This window comes from Myotis brandtii, unplaced genomic scaffold (genome assembly GCF_000412655.1).
Source record: "Myotis brandtii unplaced genomic scaffold, ASM41265v1 scaffold152, whole genome shotgun sequence".
Lineage (NCBI taxonomy): Eukaryota > Metazoa > Chordata > Mammalia > Chiroptera > Vespertilionidae > Myotis > Myotis brandtii.
In genome coordinates, this window is record NW_005355502.1 from 1,356,463 (window position 1) to 1,380,305 (window position 23,843).

At 50.5% G+C, this 23,843-nt stretch overlaps 1 protein-coding gene across 1 annotated transcript in view; it reads right to left on the reverse strand.

Moving 5' to 3' along the window:
• Positions 1-23,843, reverse strand: part of DNAH3 (dynein, axonemal, heavy chain 3) — a 219,115-nt gene that overhangs the window by 179,048 nt on the left and 16,224 nt on the right. Inside the window, exons 8-15 of the mRNA XM_014535835.1 lie at positions 20,467-20,592; positions 19,461-19,656; positions 17,271-17,450; positions 13,879-14,015; positions 12,139-12,244; positions 11,775-11,953; positions 7,043-7,227; positions 5,998-6,079 (exon numbers count right to left, since the gene is read on the reverse strand). Coding sequence (XP_014391321.1) covers positions 5,998-6,079; positions 7,043-7,227; positions 11,775-11,953; positions 12,139-12,244; positions 13,879-14,015; positions 17,271-17,450; positions 19,461-19,656; positions 20,467-20,592 — 1,191 coding nt within the window. The remainder of the gene's footprint in view (positions 1-5,997; positions 6,080-7,042; positions 7,228-11,774; positions 11,954-12,138; positions 12,245-13,878; positions 14,016-17,270; positions 17,451-19,460; positions 19,657-20,466; positions 20,593-23,843) is intronic.

A 23,843-nucleotide genomic window follows, 5' to 3' on the forward strand; every position in this document is an offset into this window, starting at 1 on the left:
GCACCTAAAAAAATGTTTCATTTTATAATAATAATGCCACCAACACAAAAGAATTACAATTCTTAAATTGATGACAAAAATACCTGTAGGATTTGCAGTTGGTTGGAAAAATACAGATAAGTTTATGCTTCGAGTAGGTACTTTTGTCAGCCATGCGTGATTTGCAGACACAACTAGCACTAACCACTGCACAATGAGACTGCTGACTGACTGGCTCACTCAACCCGTGCATGAATCACGCGTGCCTCCCCCGCGCTGCGTATCCTGTGGCGCCTGCGCCTCATCTCCCGTCGCCCGACCGACTGACACCCCCACTTCTTCTAACGCCACTTCAAAATAGACTTGCCCAGGCCGAAAACCAACTTCTGCGCATGGGCCACGAAGTTTCAATCGCACTGTACGTGTGTGCCCGCACGTGGTATTTTGTGGAAGAGCCACACTCAAGGGGCCAAAGAGCCGCATGTGGCTCGCGAGCTGCAGTTTGCTGACCACTGTCCTAGGGAAAGGAAACTAAGGAGAAAATAAATGAATGGGACTACATGAAAATAAAATGTTTCTTTACAGCAAAAGAAGCCACCACCAAATGAAAAGAGAGCCCACTGTATGGAAGAACATATTTGCCGATGATACATCTGATAAGGGTTTAATATCTAAAATATACTAAGTATTCACACAACTCAACAAAAGGAGGACAATCCAATTAAGAAATGGGCAGAAGACCTGAATAGACATTTCTCCAAAGAGAACATACAAATGGCCAAGAGACATATGAAAATATGCTCAAAGTCACTAATCATCCGAGAAATGCAAATTAAAACCATAATGAGATATCACCTCACACTGGTCAGAATGGCTATCTTCAAAAAATCAACGAACAAGTGCTGGTGAGGATGTGGAGGAAAGGGAACCATTGTGCACTGCTGGTGGGAATGCAGACTGGTGCAGCCACTGTGGAAAACAGTATGGAGTTTTCTCAAAAAATGAAGAATGGAACTACCTTATGAGCCAGTGATCTCACTTCTAGGAATATATCCTAAGAAACCAGAAACACCAATCAGAAAGAATATATGCACCCCTATGTTCATAGCAGTGTTATTTACAATAGCTAAGATTTGGAAATAGCCCAAGTGCCCATCAGCAGATGAGAGGATAAAAAAGCTGGAATACTAAAAAAGAAGGATCTCTTATACTTTGTGACAACATGGAGTGACCTGGAGACTATTATGCTAAGTGAAATAAGCCAGTCAGAGAAAGACAAGTATCACATGATCTCACTCATATGTGGAATCTAATGAACAAAATAAACTGATGAACAAAATAGGTCCAGAGGCCTGGATGCCTGGAACAGACTGACGGGTCTCAGAGGGGAGGGCGGAGGAGGGGATGGGAAGAGATTAACCAAAGAATTTACATGCATGTGTGCACAGCCCATGGACACAGACAATGTGTGGGGAAGGCCTGGGATGGGGCGGGGGCTGGGTGGAGGGAGTAAAGGGGGGGATATGAGGGACATCTGTAATACTGCCAACAATAAATAAATACATACATTAGTAAATAAATGGATTGAAACTCATTACTGTAACCTCAAGAACCTGCTTCTCTTAACTCTCCAAACTCATCCTGTAGCCACTCTCCTCCTTAGGCCCAGGTCTTTGTGAGCCTCCCAATGCAGGTCCCACATACAAAGATAAATCTCTGAGAAAAGCAGTTTTGAATTCTTCCCAGAGGGCAATGGCATATAAAACCAGTGATCATCTTAACATATTACTATTACTATTATTATTATTTTAAATTTATTATAATTGCTTAGCACATTATAGTTTTTAAAATACTTTCAGGTCTATAACACTATTATAGTTTCTATAATATTTTCAGGTTTATCTATAATAATAAAAGCATAATATGCCAATTGACTGAACAACAGAACGGCCGTCTGGACAACCTTCCGGACGACCACGCTATGACACGCACTGGCGCCAGGCCAGCCAAGGCAGGTGCGATGTGATTGGTTGGGGGGCCTGCCATCGCCCCACGATTGCCCCGCAGAGGGAGGCCCAGGCCACCGGCCAGCAGGGTGATCAATTGGGGGGCTCTACGATTGCCCCAAAGAGGGAAGCCCAGGCCACCATTTCCAGGGCCATCAATCAGGGGGCTCCATGGAACCAGGGAACTTGGGGTGTGTGGCAGCAGACATGGGCAGCGCCAGGCCAAGGGGGTGTAGGTGGGGTGGGGCCATGAGGCAGCTAGGGCATTGAGGCAGAGGCAGCTGGGGCTGCGAGGGCCCTGGCAGCCAGGTCTGTGAGGGCACAGGTAGTTGGGGCTGCGAAGGCCTACCCTTGCATGAACTTTGTGCATCGGGCCTCTAGTATCTATACTAATAATAGAGGAATATGCAAGTTAGCTGGGATGCCATAACATCACGACCAAACAGCAGGGACCTGAGGCTACATGGCGCCTGGCCAGAGCGAGGGACCTCAAGCCACACCCCCACCCCGCGGAGCTTGACAGGGGACCTCAGGCTGCGCTCCCTGCCCCAGCGACAGGCCGGGAGACCTCAGGCAACAACCCCCGCCCAGCAGGGCTTGATGGGGGACCTCAGGCCATGCCCCCCACCCTGGCACCAGGCCGGGAGACCTCAGGCCCTGCCCCCGGCCTGGTAAGGCTTGACGGGGGATGTCAGGTCGCACCCCCTGCCCTGGCACTGGGCTGGGAGACTTCATGCCACGCCCCCTGCCCCAGCACCAAGGTGGGAGACCTCAGGCCATGCCCCCAGCCAGGTGGGCTTGACAGGGACCTCAGGCCATGCCCCCCACCCCAGTGCCGGACCAGGACCCACACAAACACACTGCCTCCTGGTAATCTTTGTGTTGCATGTTCCACTTACTCTTGTGGGGACTTAGTTATGGACAGCATCGTTTTGTTATAAAAATGCTTTATGTGTGCATGTTTTGCCTCTCTAGATTGATTGGTAAGATCCATAAGGGTAGGGATTATGTCCTATCTATATAATAAAGAGGTAATTGCTAATTTGTCCATTACGGTGTCCCAGTCACAACCAGTCTGTGGACAGGGCCAGGGGTGGGGACTTCTGCCCCCAGCGCTAACGTCATGCTGCCTGCGTGCTTCCCTTCAGCACTGGTATGATGCTGGGGGCGTGGCTGGGCTTGATGGGGGGACCTCAGGCTGTGCCCCCCACCGGCACGACTTGATGGGGGACCTCAGGTCACACCCTCCACCCAGCGGGTCTTGACTGGGGACCTTAGGCCATGCCCCTCGCTCAGCAGGGCTTGATGGGGGACCCCCACCCTGGCTCCCGGCCTGGAGACCTCAGACCGTGCCCCCCACCTTGGTGCCAGGCCAGGAGACCTCAGACTGAGTGCCCCCCTGCCCCAGCGCCGGGCTGGGGGACCTCAGGCTGTGCCCCCTGCCCGGTGGGGCTTGATGGGGGACCTCAGGCCATAGCCCCTGCCTGGCAGGGCTTGACAGGAGACTTCAGGCTGCAACCCCCGCCCCAGCACTGGGCCGGGGGACCTGAGGCTGTACACCCCGCCCAGAGGGGCTTGACGGGGGGGGGGCCGGCCGGGGCTGGGTCTCCTGTGTTTTCGAAGCGTGTGTGGGTGGTGGGCGAGGACTTGACTCTGGTTCCTGTGGCGCGCCTCAGACTCGGACAGGAGGGAGATTTTCATATACATTTTAATAATTTTCTTTTGTCTCTGACACTTCTATTATAGAGAAAGGGCAAAGAGCAATATTAAAATATTTCCTCTAATTAATTCTCTTTTAATGTGCATGAATTTCGTGCATTGGGCCTCTAGTGTATATACAATCACTAGTGGGAAATTAGGTTGAGTAAATGAGCTACTTGGAGGATCACCTGGGGTCTAAGGGAAGACAGTGGAGGGATTTAAAGACAGTGGATGGGTCAAGATTCTGGCAAGAAATATTCACTCTGATGTTCAAAGAAACGAAGGTGATGAGGGGACTGCTTCTCAGGTGAGATGTGGGCAGGTTAAAGGAGCAAAGAGGAGATAGAGAGGCACCAGGAGATCATCTCTGAGGGAAGCCACCAGGCCCCTGGGCTGCGGGACAATGGGAACAGAAACCGTGGGGAGAAAAAGATTTATTATTGGGGGGAGATGCAGCTACTGCCAGAGACCAGGGCCAAAAGGGAGGGAGAGGAGGAAGCCTGCAGCACTCCCCAGCCCCAGCTCTCTGCACTGAGCCTGCCTGCTCAGCACACTGGGAGCAGCAGAGCCAGGGGAGGGGTGGGCGTGGAGAAGTAACTGGGGGGTGGGGTGGGCACAGAAATGGAGAATCATTAGGCCCGAAGCCAAAGATTAATGTGGGCTGGGAAACAGTCACATTTCTTGGATAGGGAATAGGAGTGTTGTCACAGAGGATGAGTGAGTGAATAAATATTGCTCAGCTCTCTTCACAGCTGTTCTCAGGATGGAGGCAGAGGTGATGGCCGGAGGGCTGAGGGCTCAGTAACGAGGGCTGAGCCCAGGCCTGCGGGCCTCTCCTGCCTGACTTTCCTATTGCAGCTCTTCGCCCTGGTGCTGAGAGCTCAGGAGCCGCCAGTGGTGTCCAGCTGAGAGCTGCCCAGGAAGGAGAAGCCCAGCCCTCTCCCCCTAAGTAACAGCTGCCCCCTCCCCCAGGGCCCCCCTCAGTCCTCTGAGCCTCCGCAGCACTCACTGTGTCTTAGTCTCACAGATGTCCTGCAAGGGCGCCCGGGGTGGGAGCGCCACATGAAGAGGACTTTTTCTCCCCCGAGAAGTCATTGCTGAAAGTCACTGACAGACTCTGAATGCTGGACGCCAGGGCACCATCTCACCCCGTTCCCCAGCAGAGCCCTCGTGAGATCAGTGCTCTGGGCCTGCTGTCACCCCACTTCCCAGACAGGACACCGAGGCTCATCGAACCCACACACAGGGGCCCTGTTTCCAGGTCAAGCATCCACAACCCATTCCCACGCGGGGGAGGATGTGTGTTGGGATGGGAGTTTCGGGAAATTCTGTACTTTTGCTCAGTTTTGTTGTGAACTTAATACTGTTCCAAAAAGTAAAGTCTGCTAATGGAAAAAATCAGTCCCACCCATTGGGCTAAGCTGTGGGTTCTGGGGACAGTATCCATTTCGGTTGAGAGAGGATTGAGCTACTGGAAGAGAAAGTTCATGTGCACACACACATCCTCTGTTTCTTTTTCTGGGGGGTGGGGTGGGGTGGGTAGCAGATCTAGGCTATATTTTGAAGGAAGTGACTAAATGGCTTCACCCTTTAGCCCAAACTCCCATTCTCAGTAGACATCCCTGCTTTTATCTCCTCCTGCCCTTTCTTGGACTTGCAGGAATGAGGGACTGAAGTGGGAGACTTGCATGCAGAGGGGATAGTAATTGGCGTAAACGTTTGTTCGTAACCAAGCTGGGGTGTGTGCTGGTGCGTGTGTGAGTGTGTGGGCCCCGCGCACGGCCCTTGGCCACATCCCGCACACTGTCCGGTTGTGCCGTCTGCCTGTGCTTCCCTGCCACCGGGTGAAGCCTTTACGTGGCAGACACACACACTGCATGGTCAGAGCAGAGCACGGTGCATAGTGAGACTCCATCGGAAGGAAGGAGAGCACACGGTCACTGCCGCCCCAGCACCCAGCAGAAAGCTGTGCCTGGGCCTCCCGGCCTCCTGCCCCGCCTGTCTCCCTGTCCTGACGCCTCCCAGGCGGGGCTGATGCTCCTGCTGTTATTGTGGGGCTGTTCTCAGGCTGCTGTTTTCACCTCTTCTCTCCCTGCACAGCCAAGTTTCAATGGTTCGAGGCAGGGAGGGAAGGCCTTGGCAGGGGTCCCGGCGAAGGAGGCTTAGCTCCCCTCAGTGGGAACACGAGGAACTTCCTTCTACCTGCAGCCTTTGCCCACACTCTGCTGGGAGGGGCCGGGGGTCCAGCAGAGCCAGGGGACTGCAGGGTGTCATGAAGCTGGGTGCCATTTGTCACACAGACTCCCCGTACCTTTTAAAGAGGTCCACCTCCGCCTGGTCCCTCTTGCTCATGAGCAGGTTTCGGCTGTTTTCAAAGACATCTTCGATCTGGTCTGGCCAGAGGAAGAGGGTGCTGTTCAGCTTGATGTCCTCGTCTGCAAAACACATACCCCTGCTCAGGGCTGCGCGGCGTGTCAGCGAGAGGACAGGAGGGCGACGACGTGGCGGGCAGTGCGGGGCCCGCGGTGGGGTGACAGCCCACGTCACTCAGCCCTCACCACGGCCCGGCCGCCGGAAGGCAGACCGCGTGACCCCCTTGGTTTCACAGGTGGGCAGCAGTAAGGAAGGGGCCGAAGTCACACCACGAGAACGTGGGGCGCAGACTGGAAGCCCAGGTCTAATAGCCTCGCCAGCCACGCCCCCACGTCTGGCCTGACCGCCTGCCCAGGCGGGGAGTGGACTCAAAGCCTGGGGTGATGTTCAGGTTCTAATTTCTAAACAATTTCCCTCACTGAGTTACGTGTCAGTGATGATATCCATGCCAGATGTCCTTCCTGTCACATGGCTCCCCCTGCACCCTGGCTGAGGAGGCAGAGCGTAGTGAGAGGATCCAGGGCCTGCTCACCCCGAGGCACAGCCCAGGAAATGTGTGAGGGGTTACAGAGCGACTTGTCCCCCCAGGCTCCTCGCTCCTCCCTCAGCCCCACCCTGTGAACACCGGGCATCCACAGGTGTTTCCAGATGAAAGCAGCTGTGAGGCGTGGCTGACGAAGGGCCAGCACATCAGCTTCTCCTGCAGAACCTGGTCTTTACAAACTCCAACTTGGCCGGCCACGCTGTGAGGGGCCCGGGCATGCTGTGAGGGGCCCGGCCACACCCAGACGTTTCTCCTTTTTGTCTGACAGTCAGACGCCCTTTGTGTGGTTCGAGCTCCTGTGTGGTGAGTGCCTCTGACATACAGGGACACCGAGGCAGCTCCCATCTCCACATTCAGTGCTGGGATTGCAAACTCGTCCCCACTCCTTCCCTGAAAACGCACACGCATGCTTGCATGTGGGCGCATGGCCTCGGCTTACGGGGCAAGTCTGCGAAGTCCATCAGGAACTCCAGCCGCTCGGCCGCATCCCTCAGCTGCCTCCTGAGCTTGAACACAGTGACGTCGCTGGATTTCCTGAGGAACGCGATGAGGGACACCAGCTCCTCGGTGTTGGCAGGGATCTCGCTGACTTTCTCTGCGATGCTGCTGTACTGGTGGCAAATGCTGCGGAACAGAAGCCAGCCATCAGCACCACCGCCCTCCGCCAGCCCTCCTACAAGACTCGCGGTGCGAGCAGACGGGATTCCTAGCTGGAGCCAGGACGATGGTGTCCAGCTGTTCTCTGCCTGCAGCCCGATGCATGACGCCCACATGCACACCGAACTTCAGGAATACTTCCTGAGGGTGGCAGTGCTATCTGGCATGTGCCAAGCCTGTTACGAGGTGCCACGCCCCCACTGCAATCATATATCAGCTCGTTTAAGCCTCACAGCAATCCTAAGAGGTAGGAACTGTTACTACCAGCAGTTTGGGAAAAAGCGAGGCTGACTAACTTGACCCAAAGCAACACGGTGTGCAGGTGTCAAATCCAGGATCGGAACCTGGTTCAACTGATTGCAGAGCTGTACTCTTCACAAATATACTGAGTAGAATTCAGATTCAGACCAAAACAATAGCAAGAATACGGCCAGCACCAGCAGCTCCTCAGATTTTATGCTGGAGTAGAGTCCTACAGTACAGTCACTGCTCCTGCGGCACACCAGCCCGCTCACCCTCAGGTGCTGCAGGCCATCCAGAGGCATTTACGTTCAACTCCTGGCACTGTTGGACCTAACTGCTCGCTCCTCCTCAGCCGCACTGTGAGAGAGCGTGTTACTATATGGATAATTTGAATATGCTCAATGTATACAAAAGCCAATGGATCTCAGTCTTCAGCATTTTAAGTATAATTAGGAACAAATGATCTCCACTGCCTCCCTGCCTAGCACAGAGGGGCCCTCAGGACATGTGGGTAAAGCGGCCGTCGTCATGTTTACTGACTGCTACATGCTGCTGGTCCCCAGGACACAGAACCACTCCTCCCAGTGTTCTCAGTCTTCAACATCCCTTCTTAACATAACGGTGCCCCTTCGTAATAGAGCGACTTGCACCAAACTGAAGAGAACATGCCACACCACCTTGCAGCTGGTGCTGAGTTTAGGAACGAATTGGACACAGTTCTATCGAGAGAAGTGTCTGCTGTGCGGCCTGCGTCCAGAGCATTCTCCCCTTCTCGGCCCCAGAGGTGGGTTATATTCCCCAGCCTCCTTCAGAGCTTTCGTTGGGCATTTTACTAGTCAGCTCAGTTACCATCACAAAGTATCACTGGGCGGCTTAAACAACAGGACTTCATTGTCTCACAGGCTGGAGGCGGAAGTCAGGGTCAGTGTGCCAGCTGGTTCGGTTCCTGGCGAGGACTCGCTTTCTGGCTGGCAGGGAGACGCTCTTCCCGTGTCCTCACGTGGCAGACAGGAAGAGGGTTTTGGTGTCTCGTCTCTTCTTATAAGGGACACAACCTATGACCTCATTTAACCTCATCGCCCTCTACAGGCCGGTCTCCAAGCAGTCACACTGGGCATGCAGATGTGCGTGTGCGCCCCCAAAATTCACATGTTGACACCCAATCCCTAACGTGATGATATTTGGAGGTGGCGTTGGGTGGAGAGTATCAGGAGGGTTATGACCACACACAAGGGATTAGTGCCTGATAAAGGCGCTCCCTCCCCTTTCTGCTTTGTGAGGACACAGCGAGAAGAAGGGTGTCTATGAACCAGGAGGTGGGCTCTCAACAGGCACCTCTAGCCTCCAGGACTGTGAGCAACAAACTCCTCTTGCTTAGAAGCCACCCAGTCTGTGGCAGTCTGTCACAGCAGCTCAGATGGACTCAGACAGACTGCGACATACGAACTGTGGGAGAGCACAACTCAGATCGTGTGACTGAGGTCCAGTCCTTGGGAGTGGGAAGCAGTGCAACCGCCACTCACAGGTGCAGCACATAACAGTGTCCTTGCTCTGTCCATGCTCATGCTCTCTCCTCCCCCGACTGCCCAGGGTCTCAACACTTAAAACGACCTTGAAAGCTACATGTTGAAGATGTAAAGTTACCATCTTGCTTGAGTTTTTGAATGCACATAGTATTCTCCTCCATGAGTCTGGAGCTACCCTGAGCAAGAAATAAACTTCTATTGTGTTTGATCATAACATCTTGGGTCTATGCGTTATAGCATTTGGCCTAACTAACTAACTAACTAACTAACGCAGATAGATGCTCTCAGCCCGACAGACTCCTCCCTGATAGAATCCATCCTTCTTCCCTTTTGTATGAGAATTCAGAGTAAATATCACCTGGCTGCTGGCTGTCAGCTCCCTGGAGGCTCAGAGGGCAGCAGACTCACTATTTCCTAGACCCTCTAAAGGCCCTGAATATGACCCGATGATATCAACACAACTCCGTAGCGATATCCAGGATAAACTGAAGACAGGAAACCTTGCCTTCTACATGTACTGATAATATGATTTAAAACCTAAAAGGCTGGGCCCCGGCCTGGTAGCTCAGTTGGTTAGGGCAACATCCTCATACACCAAGGTTGTGGGTTTGATCCCTGGTCAGGGAACATACAAGAAGAAAAAAACAAAACAAAACAAAACAAAAGCCCTGAAAGGCCAGGGTCCCATAGACAATGCTTTTCTCTGCCCATGCTGGGGACAGCATAAGGGAGACCAGTGACGTGTACCGATCTGTGCCCTCTTTCTACTGATGTCTTTATTTTGGACAGGACTTCGCACCCCGAAGAAAACAAGCAGCTGGGCCACAGGGATAACTTCTCATGTCTCTGCTCAGGGCCCTGCAATTAGTCAATACTTCAGGTCACCGCTCTAGCAACTTAGATGCAAATGGCCGCGCCCCATCCTTCTGCCCAGGGCGCCCCGTCCCAGGCACACCTAGCACTGGAAACAGGACAGTGAGGTGGCCAGGACAGGGCCTGGGATCAGGAGACTCAAACTCACTTTCTTGGGCAAGTTAGGCTTCCTTTCTGAGCCTCATTTCCCCTCCGCTCAGTGAGGGGGCTTCTGTCTGCCTCCCCACCTCGGGGGCTTGTTGGGAAGGTCAAATCAGTCAGAGTCTCCGGTGTGAAGGCAGAAAGAAACTTCGGAACTCCGCACCAGCCTGGGGCTCTGCATCCTGAAGAATCCTTGGCCTCATAACAGGACCCTTATTTTCATTTATAATAAAAGGACATCAGGGAATTATACTTTTATTTTGAGAAGGGTGGATGCACTACTGCTTAGGAAACACTTTCTTGATGCTGAAACTTTCCAAAGAAAGTGTCCCCGTAGCATGAAGGCTCAAGCCTTGTACTCTCCATCCCAACCTTCATCCTACAGGCAGAGAACTGGTCCCGACAGGTGACTCCAGGGGACGCACAGCCAGAAAACACAAGGTTCAAACCCAGCTCTGGCTCCGGCGCCGGACCCTCCGCGTCACCAGCCCTGAGAGGCTGTGCGGTGGTGCTGGGGTGTCGCTCGCTGCCCTCTCAGAGGCCCCCCTTCATGAGCACGTGCAGGGAAGAGCACGCCGCCTCTCGGGCTCTGTGGAGGCCTCACCGGATGGCCTCACTCAGATGCTCACAGCCCCTGGATGGGACGCTGGGCTGGGAAAACGGTAGCTACTATATCATTAATTTGTTAGTGAGTTTCTGACAGGTAACTTGTAACCCTTAAAGTACTATAAATGCTAAGCTTACACATGTTTACATTTATGTGGATCACATGTAACACTGTATAACAGGGACCATTCTTCCTCAATCGCGCAGCCTGTGGTTTAGAGCTCCCTAAGGAACAGCTGGAGCAGGGATGAGCTGTTCCGTGACACTCACAGGACACGGGGGCAGAGGTGCTGCCCAGCCTCTCCGCACCATCCCTCTCTGCCAACCACGCCCAAGTCTTCTGGGGGAGCCCTCTCCCTCTCAGTCCACGTGGCCTAGTAGGGTGACATCACCCCAGAGACAGGAACCCCGCCCTGATGGCAGCCGTCCTCGCTGTTCTGCTGCTGCACAGGTGAGCTGCGGGCCAGCGCCACGCCGGCCAGGGCTGTGGGGAGGCCGTTGGGACAGCAGAAACCTTTTTCCCTTTGGACGGAACCTGAGAGGCTGTGAGCCAGAGCTGCTGGGGTGCACACACCGGAGAGCCTGTCGGGACGCAGCCAACACGGGGAGCTGAGGGAGGGAGGGAGCCTGGCCCTGACTGCCGGGCTGAGGGCCAAAGCCAGCAACCCCTGAACTTTCCAACGTGTGAGCCCCAGGCTCCCTTTTTTACTTTCGCCAGCCTGTTTGGGCTTCTCTCCTTACAACCAACACCATTTCGACTGATGTATGGATACTCATCCGTAAAGTGAAGGCACGACATCGGGCTTCCGGAACGACAGACCCCCAGCCCTATCCAGCAGAGGCCTGCATGGCGCGCAAGCTAGGTGGTGGGCAGCAGCACCCAGCGGCCTGGCAAGCAAGCGAAGGCTGAAGGGTCTGAGAGGGGCACTACCCCCCTCACTTCCCCTCTCCCCCTGCCTCCAAGCCCCACGGTGTCTCACTGCTGCTCACCTTCCAGCCGAACTTGAATTCCCTGCCACCCTCATTTTGGGTTCAGCCTGGTCATTGTTGGGAGGTGCAAATTCTGTCTACATCCCCCCGTTTGTGCCAACTCTCAGTGCTCTTTCTCCGCACACCTGGCAGTACCTGGCATTGGTGTCCCGGTTCACATCCACTTGGTACTGAATCAGGCGGTCTTTCAGGTTCTGGGCTCGCTCACAGAGGTCGTAATTGAGGGCCATGGTGTCAAGGCAGAACATGGCCAACGGCACGGAAATGTGCATGGACGCAATTTCGTTTTTCCGCTTTTTTATGCTATTGATCTTCTGTAAAAGGAGCACATTCACTAGTCAATTCATCAGTGGCCTCTGTGCGTTGCCCGCAGCCTCGGCCCTGGCCACCCCCTCCGATCGCAGCACAGCACACAACCGCCACCAGGGGGCCGCGGCCACCCACTGCGCGTGTGCAGCACACATCACCACGACATGAAATGTCCAGTGGCATCTCCTACCATCACAAAGTCATCAATTTCATGATTTTCTTTCAGGAATGCAGTGATGCTCTGCTCTGCCGTGTTATCCAATAAGTCATCATACTTTCTGTAGACATTTAAGTATCTTGCATGTCGAAGGGCATAGAATCAAACACACAAACACGGGCCACAAGTTAGCTTAGTCAGAGCAGCAAATGCGGAGACACACTAAAAATCAGCCCAAACATAGACAGAGGAATAGAAGCTGACAGGGTACATGGAACGGGAAATGCAGAACTTCGGCTGAAAATTCCAGTTTTGTTACCTCCTGGCGACATGAACTTAGACAAGATATTTCTCTTTTTCAAAGAGCAGTGTCTCTAACTAAAGTGGAAATAGTAACTCCTTAGAGCACAACTGCAACAAGGTCTATGAAGTTACCACGGAGCCTGACACACAGCGGGCATGCGATAGCCATGACCCCACCCCTCCTTCCAGCTCTAAAGCTGTGGGTCTCAATTTTAAGATGAAAATTTGGAATGAATGAACTAAAACCAATGGAATAAAATTAAGTTTCCCTCCGTCCATTAGCAGATCTCGCGGAAGGGCTGGGCAGTTTCTCTCGAGTGGGAGGATGTATTGGGATGCTCCCACTGAGTTCCCGTGAACATATAGATGCTACGAGGAGCAGAGTTAACTGGGGGCCAGTGGCACTCTTCCACAGGATGACCGACTTCAGAGGCTCAGAGACCGAGACGCAGGGGAACCCCGGAGCTGCAAGTCAGAGAGCAAACCGGGAGGGCCACCCGCCCCCGCGAACAGGGCCGGCCGGGTTTCCCACTGAGGCTCCGAGCCACATGCACAGGCGGGGGCTGCCCATTCGAGTCCGTGGTTTTCAGACCAGGTTAGCAGTTCTCATCAGGGGTGGGTTTCGCTCCCAGGGGACACTTGGCTATGCCTTGGGCCGTTTATCGTCGCTGTCATTGGTCATTGTAGAGTCCCGCTGGCATGTCATGAAAGGGTAGAGGCCAGGGACGCTGCTACAAACCCTGCTATGCGCAGGCAGCCCCACAGTGCAGCGTCCTGTTCTAACATCAACAGAGCTGCGCCACGAGCCTAGGTGAGGGTGAGCACGTGTCCTGGCTTGTGTGGGACAGTCCCGTGGTGACTGTGGATAACATCCTCTCCACTCGCAGGGTCTCCGTGTAGAAGCTAGCAGTTGCATCCCCCATCCCCCAAACGCATGCCTGCTCACGCGAGCAAATGCCAGGTGCTACCAGCATCACCACTCAGGGCATGCAGAGCACTTGTCCTCGGTCCCTGTCCTCCCACCCCTAAGTCCAGCGAGCTCTGGAAGCAGAGAGCTGCTCTAAAATTCATCGAATAGCAAAAGCTGCCTGAGCGGATGTGGGCTGCTGGTGGGCATGTCCTCACTCTCGCTGCGGAAATACCTGCCTGTCAATCAGACGAAGGGGTGCTGCCAGGCCTGCTGGCGCCGTGTCACCTTCCTACAGCCCAGACATTTCTAACCTGTCTGGCCACACGGTTTCAGGTCCTGGAAGTGGACTGTACCGGAGTGTGAACTCTGGCTCTCCGGTTTGCTTTCTGGGCCATGCGTCCTCATGTGTGAAACGGGGATGCGTGTAATTCCCCGGTAGGCAGCCATTGGCTATGATTATGCACCGTTTCAGCTGTGTGGGAGCAGAGAGCATTCCCTTGAAGGCAGTTAAGAATGGTAAGCCAATGCCCAAAGGCTAAGTTACAGCTACACCAACTTACTTGTGGGGGCCGACTTGGTTTTTCCGATAGACCTGGAAAGCCTGATCCACGTAGTCAGAAACCAGCTTTTCTTCAGGGTTAACGGTTCCAAGAACCAGGTTATATCCTTTTAGCTCTGGGAACAGGAAAGATTCCACCTAAAGAACAGAAGCCGTGAGATCTGAGGAGGGGGCGGCACCGCAGGGCAAGGTGTGCAGTGGGTTCATTCCCGGGACACCAGCTGCCGTCCTGCTCCTGCTGCTCCTGAGCGAGGCTGGCTCGCTCGCTTCTTGTGGGTCACTCAGCGCTCAAGTCCTTGCTCCTCTCAAGTCTCATGTCCTTGGAGAGTCCCGGGGCCCAGTGGAGATTCGGTGTCCCTGCTGAAAGCTCAGGCTCTGAACTTTCTCATCACAACTGTCACTAAATGAGTGTGTAATGAGCTGTCCTAGGTTTGTCAGGGGATATAAATACCATGAGAGCCTGGATCATATCTGAGTTCTGCGCTCCTGTGAAGAGCTCGGCACATAGTAAGTGCTCAATAAATACCGTGGGAGTGAAGGGATGTCATAGGGTGCCCGCCACCCCATCAACGTCTCTCTAAGGAAAAGCTCCTAGATGTGCTGGTTTCTCCTCAGACCACATAGATCTTTTGCTTTTTTAAATTGTTTTATTGCTCTTTTATTTCTGACTGGTCTGTTTTTGTGTTTCCTATCCCTTTGTTGAAGTTCTTACTAAGTTCATCTACTCTTCCCCTAAGTTAATTGAGCATCTTTATAACCAGTGTTTTGAACTCTTCATTGAGTAGATTGCTTGTCTTGATTTTGTTTAGTTCTTTTTCTGGAGTTTTGTTCTGTTCTTTCATTTGGGACACATTTCTCTGTCTCCTCATTTTGGCTGCCTCCCTGTGTTTTGTTTCTGTGTATTAGGTAGAGCTGCTATATCTCCTGGACTTGGTAGAGTGGCCTTGTGTAGTAGGTGTTTTGTAGGATCCCAGGAGAGGCCAAGCTGTGACCTAAGGCCAGCTGCTGTTAGTGCTGGGCCTCGGATCACTTAAGTAGAGGTACAGGTCTCTCTGAGGCCAGATGCTGCTTATTTGAAAGATTTTAGAAAAATCCAAAGAATGAGTCAAGATAGGCTATTTGTGTGGAAAAGCCACTGGAATTGGCTTGGGATGGGGCCCACAGGTTGGGTGGGGCGGGATCTCAGAGACTCACCAGGGCAGGGCTAACAGTGTCGGTCAGGTTGATGAAGACTCAGATATGGTGCCCAACTGCCCACTCTGTGGAGTGGGGTGGGATCTCAGAAAGGAACAATGGCCTCTGTCAGCACTTCTGTCTGGGAGAAAGCTGCCCCTCCAGCTCTCGCCCCAATGCCATACTATTCAGTTCCTCTTCTTATGTCCCTGGTGCATTTGAGTTGCTGACCCAGCACTGGAGTTCAGAGGGAGTGAGTCTGAATAAGTCTGTGGGTGGGCCCTTTAAAAGGAACTGCCTGAGACTCTAGCAGCCCTCTGTCTCCCTCAGCTTCAATCCCCACTGGTTTTTATAGCAAGAAGATATGGGGGCTTCTCTTCCTGGCACTGGAACCCTAGGCTAAAGGACCTGGTGGGAGGTTGGGATCCCTTGCTCTTCAAAGGGACCTCTGCAGCCAAGATATCCCTCCTGATTTTTATCTGCCCTACAGGGTGTGAGGACAGCACGTTCTGAGTCTTTGCCTTTCGTACCAGTGTCGATGTGGCTTCCTCTTTATATCCTTAGTTATAGGACTTTTGTTTAGCTAGATTTCAGGCAGTTCTGAGGATGGTTATTCTGTAGCTTAGTTGTAACTGATGTGATGTGGGAGGATTCAAGTACCTCATTTACCTACGCTACCATCTTGATCAGTTTTATTTTTTATGAAGATAAATATTTTCTAAAATATGCTTTTGTTTCCTTTACTAAGTTTCTCACAAATATGCTTTCCTCCTGCACCTTGAGAGCTATTATCAAACATCTCATGCTGACTTTTTCCAACTTCTAAAATTCATGTAAAACTATATGACTGGTAGGGACTGGGTGTACTGTCTACCTATTGCTGCTCTTGGATACTTTTTTTACATATTCAACATGAAGAACTATTCTTTTACATTTTCACTACCCAGTTCAGAGACAGGATGGTCTGAGTCTGAGTGTGCTGGCAGGAGCCAGATGGAGAACTCTGGGCCTGTGCTGCCTTTTCTCACAGTTGGATAAGGTCATTGGCATTCACTTGGGCCTAGCTTTCAAACCTGGTTCAAACTGTGACCTGTGCCTGGGTCTTCTTGGCATTACAATCCACTGAATCTGCTACTGGCTCCCGCTGGGCTGTCTGCAGTAACAGCCACACGAGCCCTGGGTGCTCCCAGCCCAGATGCTTGCAAACACAGCTGCTCACCAGCAGTGAGGGAGCGCGCAGGCCGTGTGCATGTTATCTGTCCCCAAGCCCCACACTCATCCTCCCAATTACAGGTCTGCTCTCTCATTTCCTTCCTCAGGATATTGATTGTAGGAGCACCGTGCATTTTTCTTCCCCCTGCACACACACAGTCTTCTTGTTAACCAGGCTTGGTTGGGTTCAAAACCCCAAATTTAGATCAAAACCAACTGGAGCATTGGTTTCACATGCTTCCCTACAAACCCAACTTGAATCTTGAGCTTGTAGAACCAGCCCTCTCAGTAAGGAACTACAGAGAGAGGAGTGCTTACGAGCATCTAAGTATCGTATACATACATGGTCGGGAGAGGAGGAAGAGGAGCATCCCACAGGTCCCTTCCCTATGTGGGCCTGACACTGGCCCCCTTGCCACACTAACCAACCAGAAGGAAACAGAAGATGGCACACAAAGGAGTCCCACTCAGGTGGATGACTTGGCCCAGCCCTAAGACTCTGTTAACCGGTGTCTGGGGTCTGATTAGTGAGGCCACCCCAGGAAGGAGACTGGAAAGGGCTCAGGCCAGGAAGGGAGGTTTCACTCCCTCCCCTAGCCACCAACAATGGGCGAACAAACGAAACAAACATGGAATCTCAAGAGCTAGATCAGATATAGTTTGGTATAGATTCTTGGCAAGTTCATGGCAACTGCTCCATCGTGAATTACCAACTCAAGTTGGATACAGCTTGGGACACATTTGCCCTTTGGAGGTGGGCATCCTGGGGGACTCTATTCTCCCACAAAGTAACTCTTAATGCCCTTGTTAGAAGCACAGTTCTGGGATGCATGTGCATGTCTTTATGGTTCAAATCCTCTTCCTGGGATCAAGAGGGTATACTCAGGATAGAACTCCCAAACTGAAACTCCGCTGACTGAATATCTTATATAAATAGCCATTTTAAATATATGCAATAAGCAAAAAAGAAAAAAAAAGTACAAGCATATGATTAAGTGAATACTCTACCTTGGGGATCCTCTTAGAGTTTTCAATAATTTCCAAGAAAGAGTTGTGTATTAACTCCCAGCAATCATCAAAAGATGGATTGAAGATAATAACGGGCTCACTGACTTCAAGTTTGATCATGATTAGCTGAGGAACAAAGAACTCCATCTCTTGGTAGGGCTCTTCAAAGTCATTCCCATCCTTCAGGAGACATAAGACATGGCAACTGTCACAAAATGGGGCCTTCTAGAATTAAGGGAGCAGACTACACCATTCCTGGTACCACAAGCATCAGACAAGGGCATGAAGGGCATCATGCACCACATGCTTAAAATGAGGGCAAGGGTGGCTTAGTCCACCCCGAGCTCATCCTCTTACCTTCCCCATAGCTTTCACTCAGTATGTTTACTTTGCTTGAAAATTCCTGCATCAGTATTTCCAAATCCTCCTCATCCTTCAAAATTCATCTCAAAATCTCCTCCACTTCTGAACTTCCATATTTCCACTTCCTCAGGGTATTTCATCTTTCTTTCTTGTAGAGATTTATAAGTACATCTTATCTTTTCTATTCTACTCTAACCTGAGGGCAGGACCTGCCCTCTGAACCACCTACCTCTTCCAAAATATCCAAGACTGTGTTTAGCACATAGTAGGTGCTCAATAATAATTTGCTGACTGAATCCAAACATATAATTATTATCTGCATACTTCAAATAAATGGAGTTGCTAATGAGCCTATAGTCTATTTTAGACACTCAAAATCTCAAGCTTCCCTACAACAAAAATATTGGTGTGGAGATACTCATAATTCTCTACACAGGCTTGTAATACAAGATGCCTTTCATAAAAGACAGGGCCTAATGAAACTGCCATAGGGCAGCTAGGAAGTACTTATCTGACTAATTGCTTTTAGACATTTTTAGATCAGTTTAAGGATGATTGATAAACATTTGTTGACACCTACTCTGTATCAAATACCCATAAATTTTCCTCTTCCTTCAGACCTATGAAGATTTTATTTTTCCCTGTGTGCAATTTTAGGGTGAGATCTATTTACACAGCTGAGTCTCTTCTGCTTAGTAGAGTAGAAACTTACAATGACACCTATAAATTGGTCTCGTTAGAGTGCTAACACTGCAGTCTAAATTCAACAGCACTTGTGTCTATACTGTTTGAGAAAAAGGCAATTGTTCATCTTTATTTAATTAGAAAAATGCTTAGAAGTTAACCTTTTATAACCAGGCAATTTAACTTTATATTATTCTTTTTAAGGTACGATGCCCACATGATATAAAATCCAAAAGAATCATCCTTGAGCCCTAGGCTCCCAAAGTTTAGGGGATACTGTGATGCTCTGAAAACAAGAACTTAGTGTTTTTGGTTTTTATTTCTACTTCACTGAAGTTATTTCATGAAGGAAATTATTAATTAGGTCAACAAAGCCATTTGGTTTTAGGGATGCCCCTTTCAAAGACCAAAGACCAAAAGTCAGTATGTGCAATGATACATACAACACTCCTGAAACATCAAGCTAAAGGCTGATAACAATCTTTTTCAACCCTGCCCTTTGATAGGATGAAAAAGTGGCCATACCCTTTACTATAAAGTGTATGTATTCCATTTTATTAAATCTTTCTTTAATTTTTCTTAACAACTTCTATATTTCTGAAGATTTTTACCAATTTAGTAGTAGTTAATTATCTCATGAAAGCTTGCTGTATATTCACATTAGTTTATAAACTAACTAGAGGCTGGGTGCACGAAATTTGTGCACCGGGGGTGGGGGGTGTCCCTCAGCAGGCCTGCACCCTCTCGCAGTCCAGGAGCATTCAGGGGAGTGGGCCTAAGCCATCAGTTAGACATCCTTAGCACTGCTGCAGAGGTGGGAGAGGCTCCCGCCACTGCTGCTGCACTCATTAGCCGTGAGCCCGGCTTCTGGCTGAGTGGTGCTCCCGCTGTGGGAGTGCACTGATCACCAGGGGGCAGCTCCTGCATTGAGCGTCTGCTCCCTGGTGGTCAGTGCATGTCTTGGTGACTGGTCATTCTGCCATTCGGTCAATTTGCATATTAGCCCTTTATTATATAGGATAAGGACCTGAAGTGTGTGCGAATCAGGATTTTTATTTTTTGTCCTGGCTCATAGCTGATGGAATCCTGATTCTATCTTAATCATTTACCCTCAAAAGGGCTTGCTTATGACCCCCTACACACCTTGTGTATCATGAAAAAGGAGACGAGATCCTCAAGAGACTTAATGACCAACTCTCTGAGCTGGAGTGACATGAATGATGCAATAGAAGCAAAAAATTCCTCGATGTTCCTGGAGGAGTCATAGTCACTCCTGGGAGCAAAATGGATCCACTGCTCCTTCTGGGAGACAAAAAGCTGAGCACAGGTGGGGATCCACCTGCAAAGACAGGAGGATAGCCAAGTAAGAACCTCCTCGAATTGGTATTTTCACACATCTGGCTGCCTCTCCTGCCAACACCCCTCTCCTGAGAAGAAAGTAGTAAGGTTTGAATTGAGAGACTATTCTTCCTCATTGGTCCTTCCTTCCTTCCACAAATTCTAATTCCCAATTCCCAGTGGGAATCACTGATCTTACCATCCATTATGTCTCTTTTCTGCTTGCCAGAAAACTGTTCTAGCATCTAGAAGTACTAGTACTAGTCATGGTCAGAGGTAATAATTACCATATTTACCAAGCAGCTGCTGAGTGCCAGCTACTGCATATACTTACATATTCTCTAATATGTAAAAACCCAATGGTATTATCATCATCATTTCACATAAGGGAATTAATTTCTCTGGACATAGTCCTGCATGTATTTGCAAAGCAAAAGGAGTTGTCTGAGTGACTGAAAACCCTCTAACCTGGGCACCTGGGGGCTGTTTATCTGGGCCACCTGCATGCAAGTCATTCAAGTGCACTGTCCTGAGACCAGCAAGGCCTGAGGGTTTCAGAGGAGGGGACGGAAGGGGCACCCTCACACCAACGGTAATGAGAGAGTTTAAAAGCGAGGGAGACTGGGGTGGGGCTGATGCACAGTGAGTGTGAGGAGACACGAAGGCTGGGGGCACTGGAAGGAAGAGGACAGAGAAGGACGCCAGTGGGACGTCAGCAACTGTGCAGCCCCCGGGCTGGGACTGAGTTTTCCTGCAGAGAGTTCCTGTCTTTGGGATCCTGTGAGGAGCCCCACTCAGGCCAGGTACTGACTTGCTGAGCAGGACCTGGCGTGCTTCCATGCAGTGCTTCCAGATCACATCCTGATATTCCTGGGGCTGCAGAGGCAGTTTCCCTGCCAGTAATTCTGCTTTTCGAACAAACCTGAGGTCTCTGAACCTGCCAACAGAAGGGGGAAAGTAGCTCAGCTTCGTGACAAATGGTGTAGGACGGGCTCAAGAGGCATATATGCTCTTTCTTCAATAGGAGGAGAGCTAAACAGATCAAAACTAAGTATATCTGAAAAACTGGGGAGTCTGAGGAGGAAGTGGACATCCACAAAAACTCTCGCAGAAGCAGATACATGAGCCACTCAGCAGGAGGTTACTGAGTCTTCTTGTGTGTCGTGCTGGGTGTCCCAACTGGGGACGGGGTTTGGGCACCAACTTCGTATTTGGTGACTGAGAACTGGGATGTCAAATGGACTAAACAAAGTTCTTTACAAACAGTGAAGACAAAGAGGACAGGCACACAGAGCATCTTCGCGATCAGGTGGGTTACTGAGCTACTCAAGAAAACACTGAGCAGCCCGGCCGGCGTGGCTCAGAGGCGGAGTGCCGACCCATGGACCAGGAGCTCACGGTTTGATTCCTGGTCAGGGCACATGCCTGGGCTGTGGGCTCCATCCTCCGGGAGGGATGTGCAGGAGGCAGTCAATCAATGATTCTCTCTCATCATTGATGTTTCTATCTCTCTCTCCCTCTCCCTTCCTCTCTGAAATCAAGAAAAATATAGTTTAAAAAAACAAAAACAAAACACACTGTCCCACCCTGACAGTTCACCAAGACAAGCAGCCTCCCTCAGCACCCGGCCTTACGCGATGCAGGCACTCAAAGTACATTTGTTGAATGAATGCCCCCCTCTGAGATGCTCTTCTCTTTTCCTGTTTCTTTCAGATCAATGGCTAAGTTGCTCTTCACCACACTCCTCAGGCCTTCATTGGCTCTGAGGGCACCAGTCCTCTCCCTGGCTCATATCAGATGGAATCCCTCCAGTGGGTTATAAATCACTCTGACATCACCAGCGCCTGTCACTTCCCCAAGGAGATCTCTGCTCTGCCTCTTAGCTTGTCTCGTTCTTGCTCCTCCTTTTCCTCACTCACTGTAATGACCTTTAGGCGGCCCTTCCTCCTGAAACCCGGCAGCCCTATTCCTTCTTGGTGGAGGTGGTGAGCCTAGCTTTCAGCTTGCCTGGCCAGGCCAGGGCACTGCCAGGGGAGGACAGAACCTGAGGACTCAGCGCCATGCACACTGCCACCCAGCCACAGGTGGCCCTTGTCACCACCTGATGAGGATGTTGCACATCTTTAACTGAATCCCAGCAAATTTCCCAATGGTCAGAAAATCTATTCTTTCTGAGACCACAACCCTCATCCTGTCCCCAAACATCTCACCCTTCACAGATAACGAGGTGACCTCTCAGGATTTTTGAAGTTAAATAGTGCAGGCCATGTAAGAAAAGTACTCTGTATCATTTCCTTAACAAATCTTTCTCACTGTGAATTTTTTGATTCAGCCAACAAAAGCCTTCTGAATGCTTCTGGGTCGTTTTTGTACCTCTGTTGCCTACAGAATCTTACAGAGCCATGAAAAGCACATGGTACACATCCTTTCTTCTCAGTACGGGCTACCGGTTCAGTAGTTAGTCATCTTCATTGCACAGTTAAGTTAAACTCACGCGCACATTCCCGTGGCACTGAGCCTCTGGCCATGTTACCAGGCCCGAGAGTGAGTTCCTCGTTAATTTCCAGGTTGATTTATGTTTTGAGGCTATAAACACGCTTGTAGTTAAAGCAGTGCTGCCCGCTGACCACGCACCTTGCTCCCCACTGTGTTCGTACCCAGCATGCTCCAGGGTTTGGAGACCCCGGTGCGTGGGCACAACCACTGTGTGCCCAGCACTGTTCCAAGCACCTCCCCCAACAGCCACATGAGGGGAGCTTTGCTATTATTCCCACTTTGCATATAAGGAAACAGGCCCAGAAAGATGAACTTACCCCAAATCGAAAGTTCTGTAGTGACAGAACAAGAACATTATTACTCAACATACTTCTACCCAGTTAGAAACTTACTTCTTTTTTTTCATTGTCTTGATGGACACCTGCAAAGCCTTAGAAAACGGAATTTAGTTCAAAGAAGGAATGTGCTTATTTCTTATCATTGGTGGGCTCCATCCTAGGTTGACTTCCCCAACAATTCCTTTTAAAAATATAGGTAAAGCTAAGAATGTGAAAACAACTAAGCTCTCCAAGATAAAACACATTCTAAGCTAGAGATCTTCCCAAGACAAAATATTTGAGCTGCTAAGTTCAGCCAATCAAAATTAAATACACATATTTGCCTCTAACTTTTCTAAAAAGAACCCAGATGGTGGCAGCCTGACTTTCAGTGAACTCTGGTGGCCTTATTCTCCCACAGGAGTTGCACTCCCTCTTGAGGGACCCATAGAATATGAGTCTTTCTTCCCAGTGCAATGGAAGAATGCGGGATAACCACACAGTGAGATATTGTTCAGCCAGAAGAAAGAATTAAGTCCTAATACATGCTTCTCTGAATGAACCTTGGAAACATCCTGCTGGTGAAAGTAGCCAGACACAAAGGACCACCTGGTTCCGATTACAGGAAATGTCCAGACGAGGCCAAGCCCCAGAGATGGAGAGCAGATCAGTGTCGCCAGGGCTGAGAGGAGGGAGAGGGTGGAAAGACTGCTGACAGGTACATGTTTATTTGGGGGAGGATAAAAATATTCTTGAGTTAAATATTTGTAAAAATTTGCAAATATACTCACAACGACTGCATTGTACACTTCAAAGGGGGTGAATTTTATGGTGTGTGAATTGTATTTCAATTTAGAAAAACTTAAGAGGAAAAAAAAGAGACTGCTGCCTGCGCTGGACTTTTACAATTCCTGTGGCCAATTAGTCACTGATGACTTTCACCGAGGCGGTAGCCAGCCATCCTGTGGGGAACTGAGTTACATCAATGAGTAAGACCCAAGTACCCAATGTGGGAAGCCACCTATTGTCTTCACTAGCAGAGAGGTGTGGACAAGGAACTGGAAGGCTGGTGACCCTTGAAGCCCTGGCAAAGGTCAGGGCTATGCACCTACTGTTTAGTGGAGATAATGGTAGCAGAAGCAACTTCCCCACCTATTATCATGTAAATCCTTGCTGATAAGATAGTCTGCCTGTTACTGGAACTTGCCTGCCTAAGGGCTATAGGTGCATCCCAAACTGAATAAAAGGATGCCAAGGCCTGAGCACAAGCGGAGTCCATCCTCTGGGGATGGGCTCTCCCCTGGCCCCCCAATTTCCAAATTATTATCTCTTGTCTCGTCTCTTTCATTTGTGTGCAGCCCCTCTTCCAGAGCCC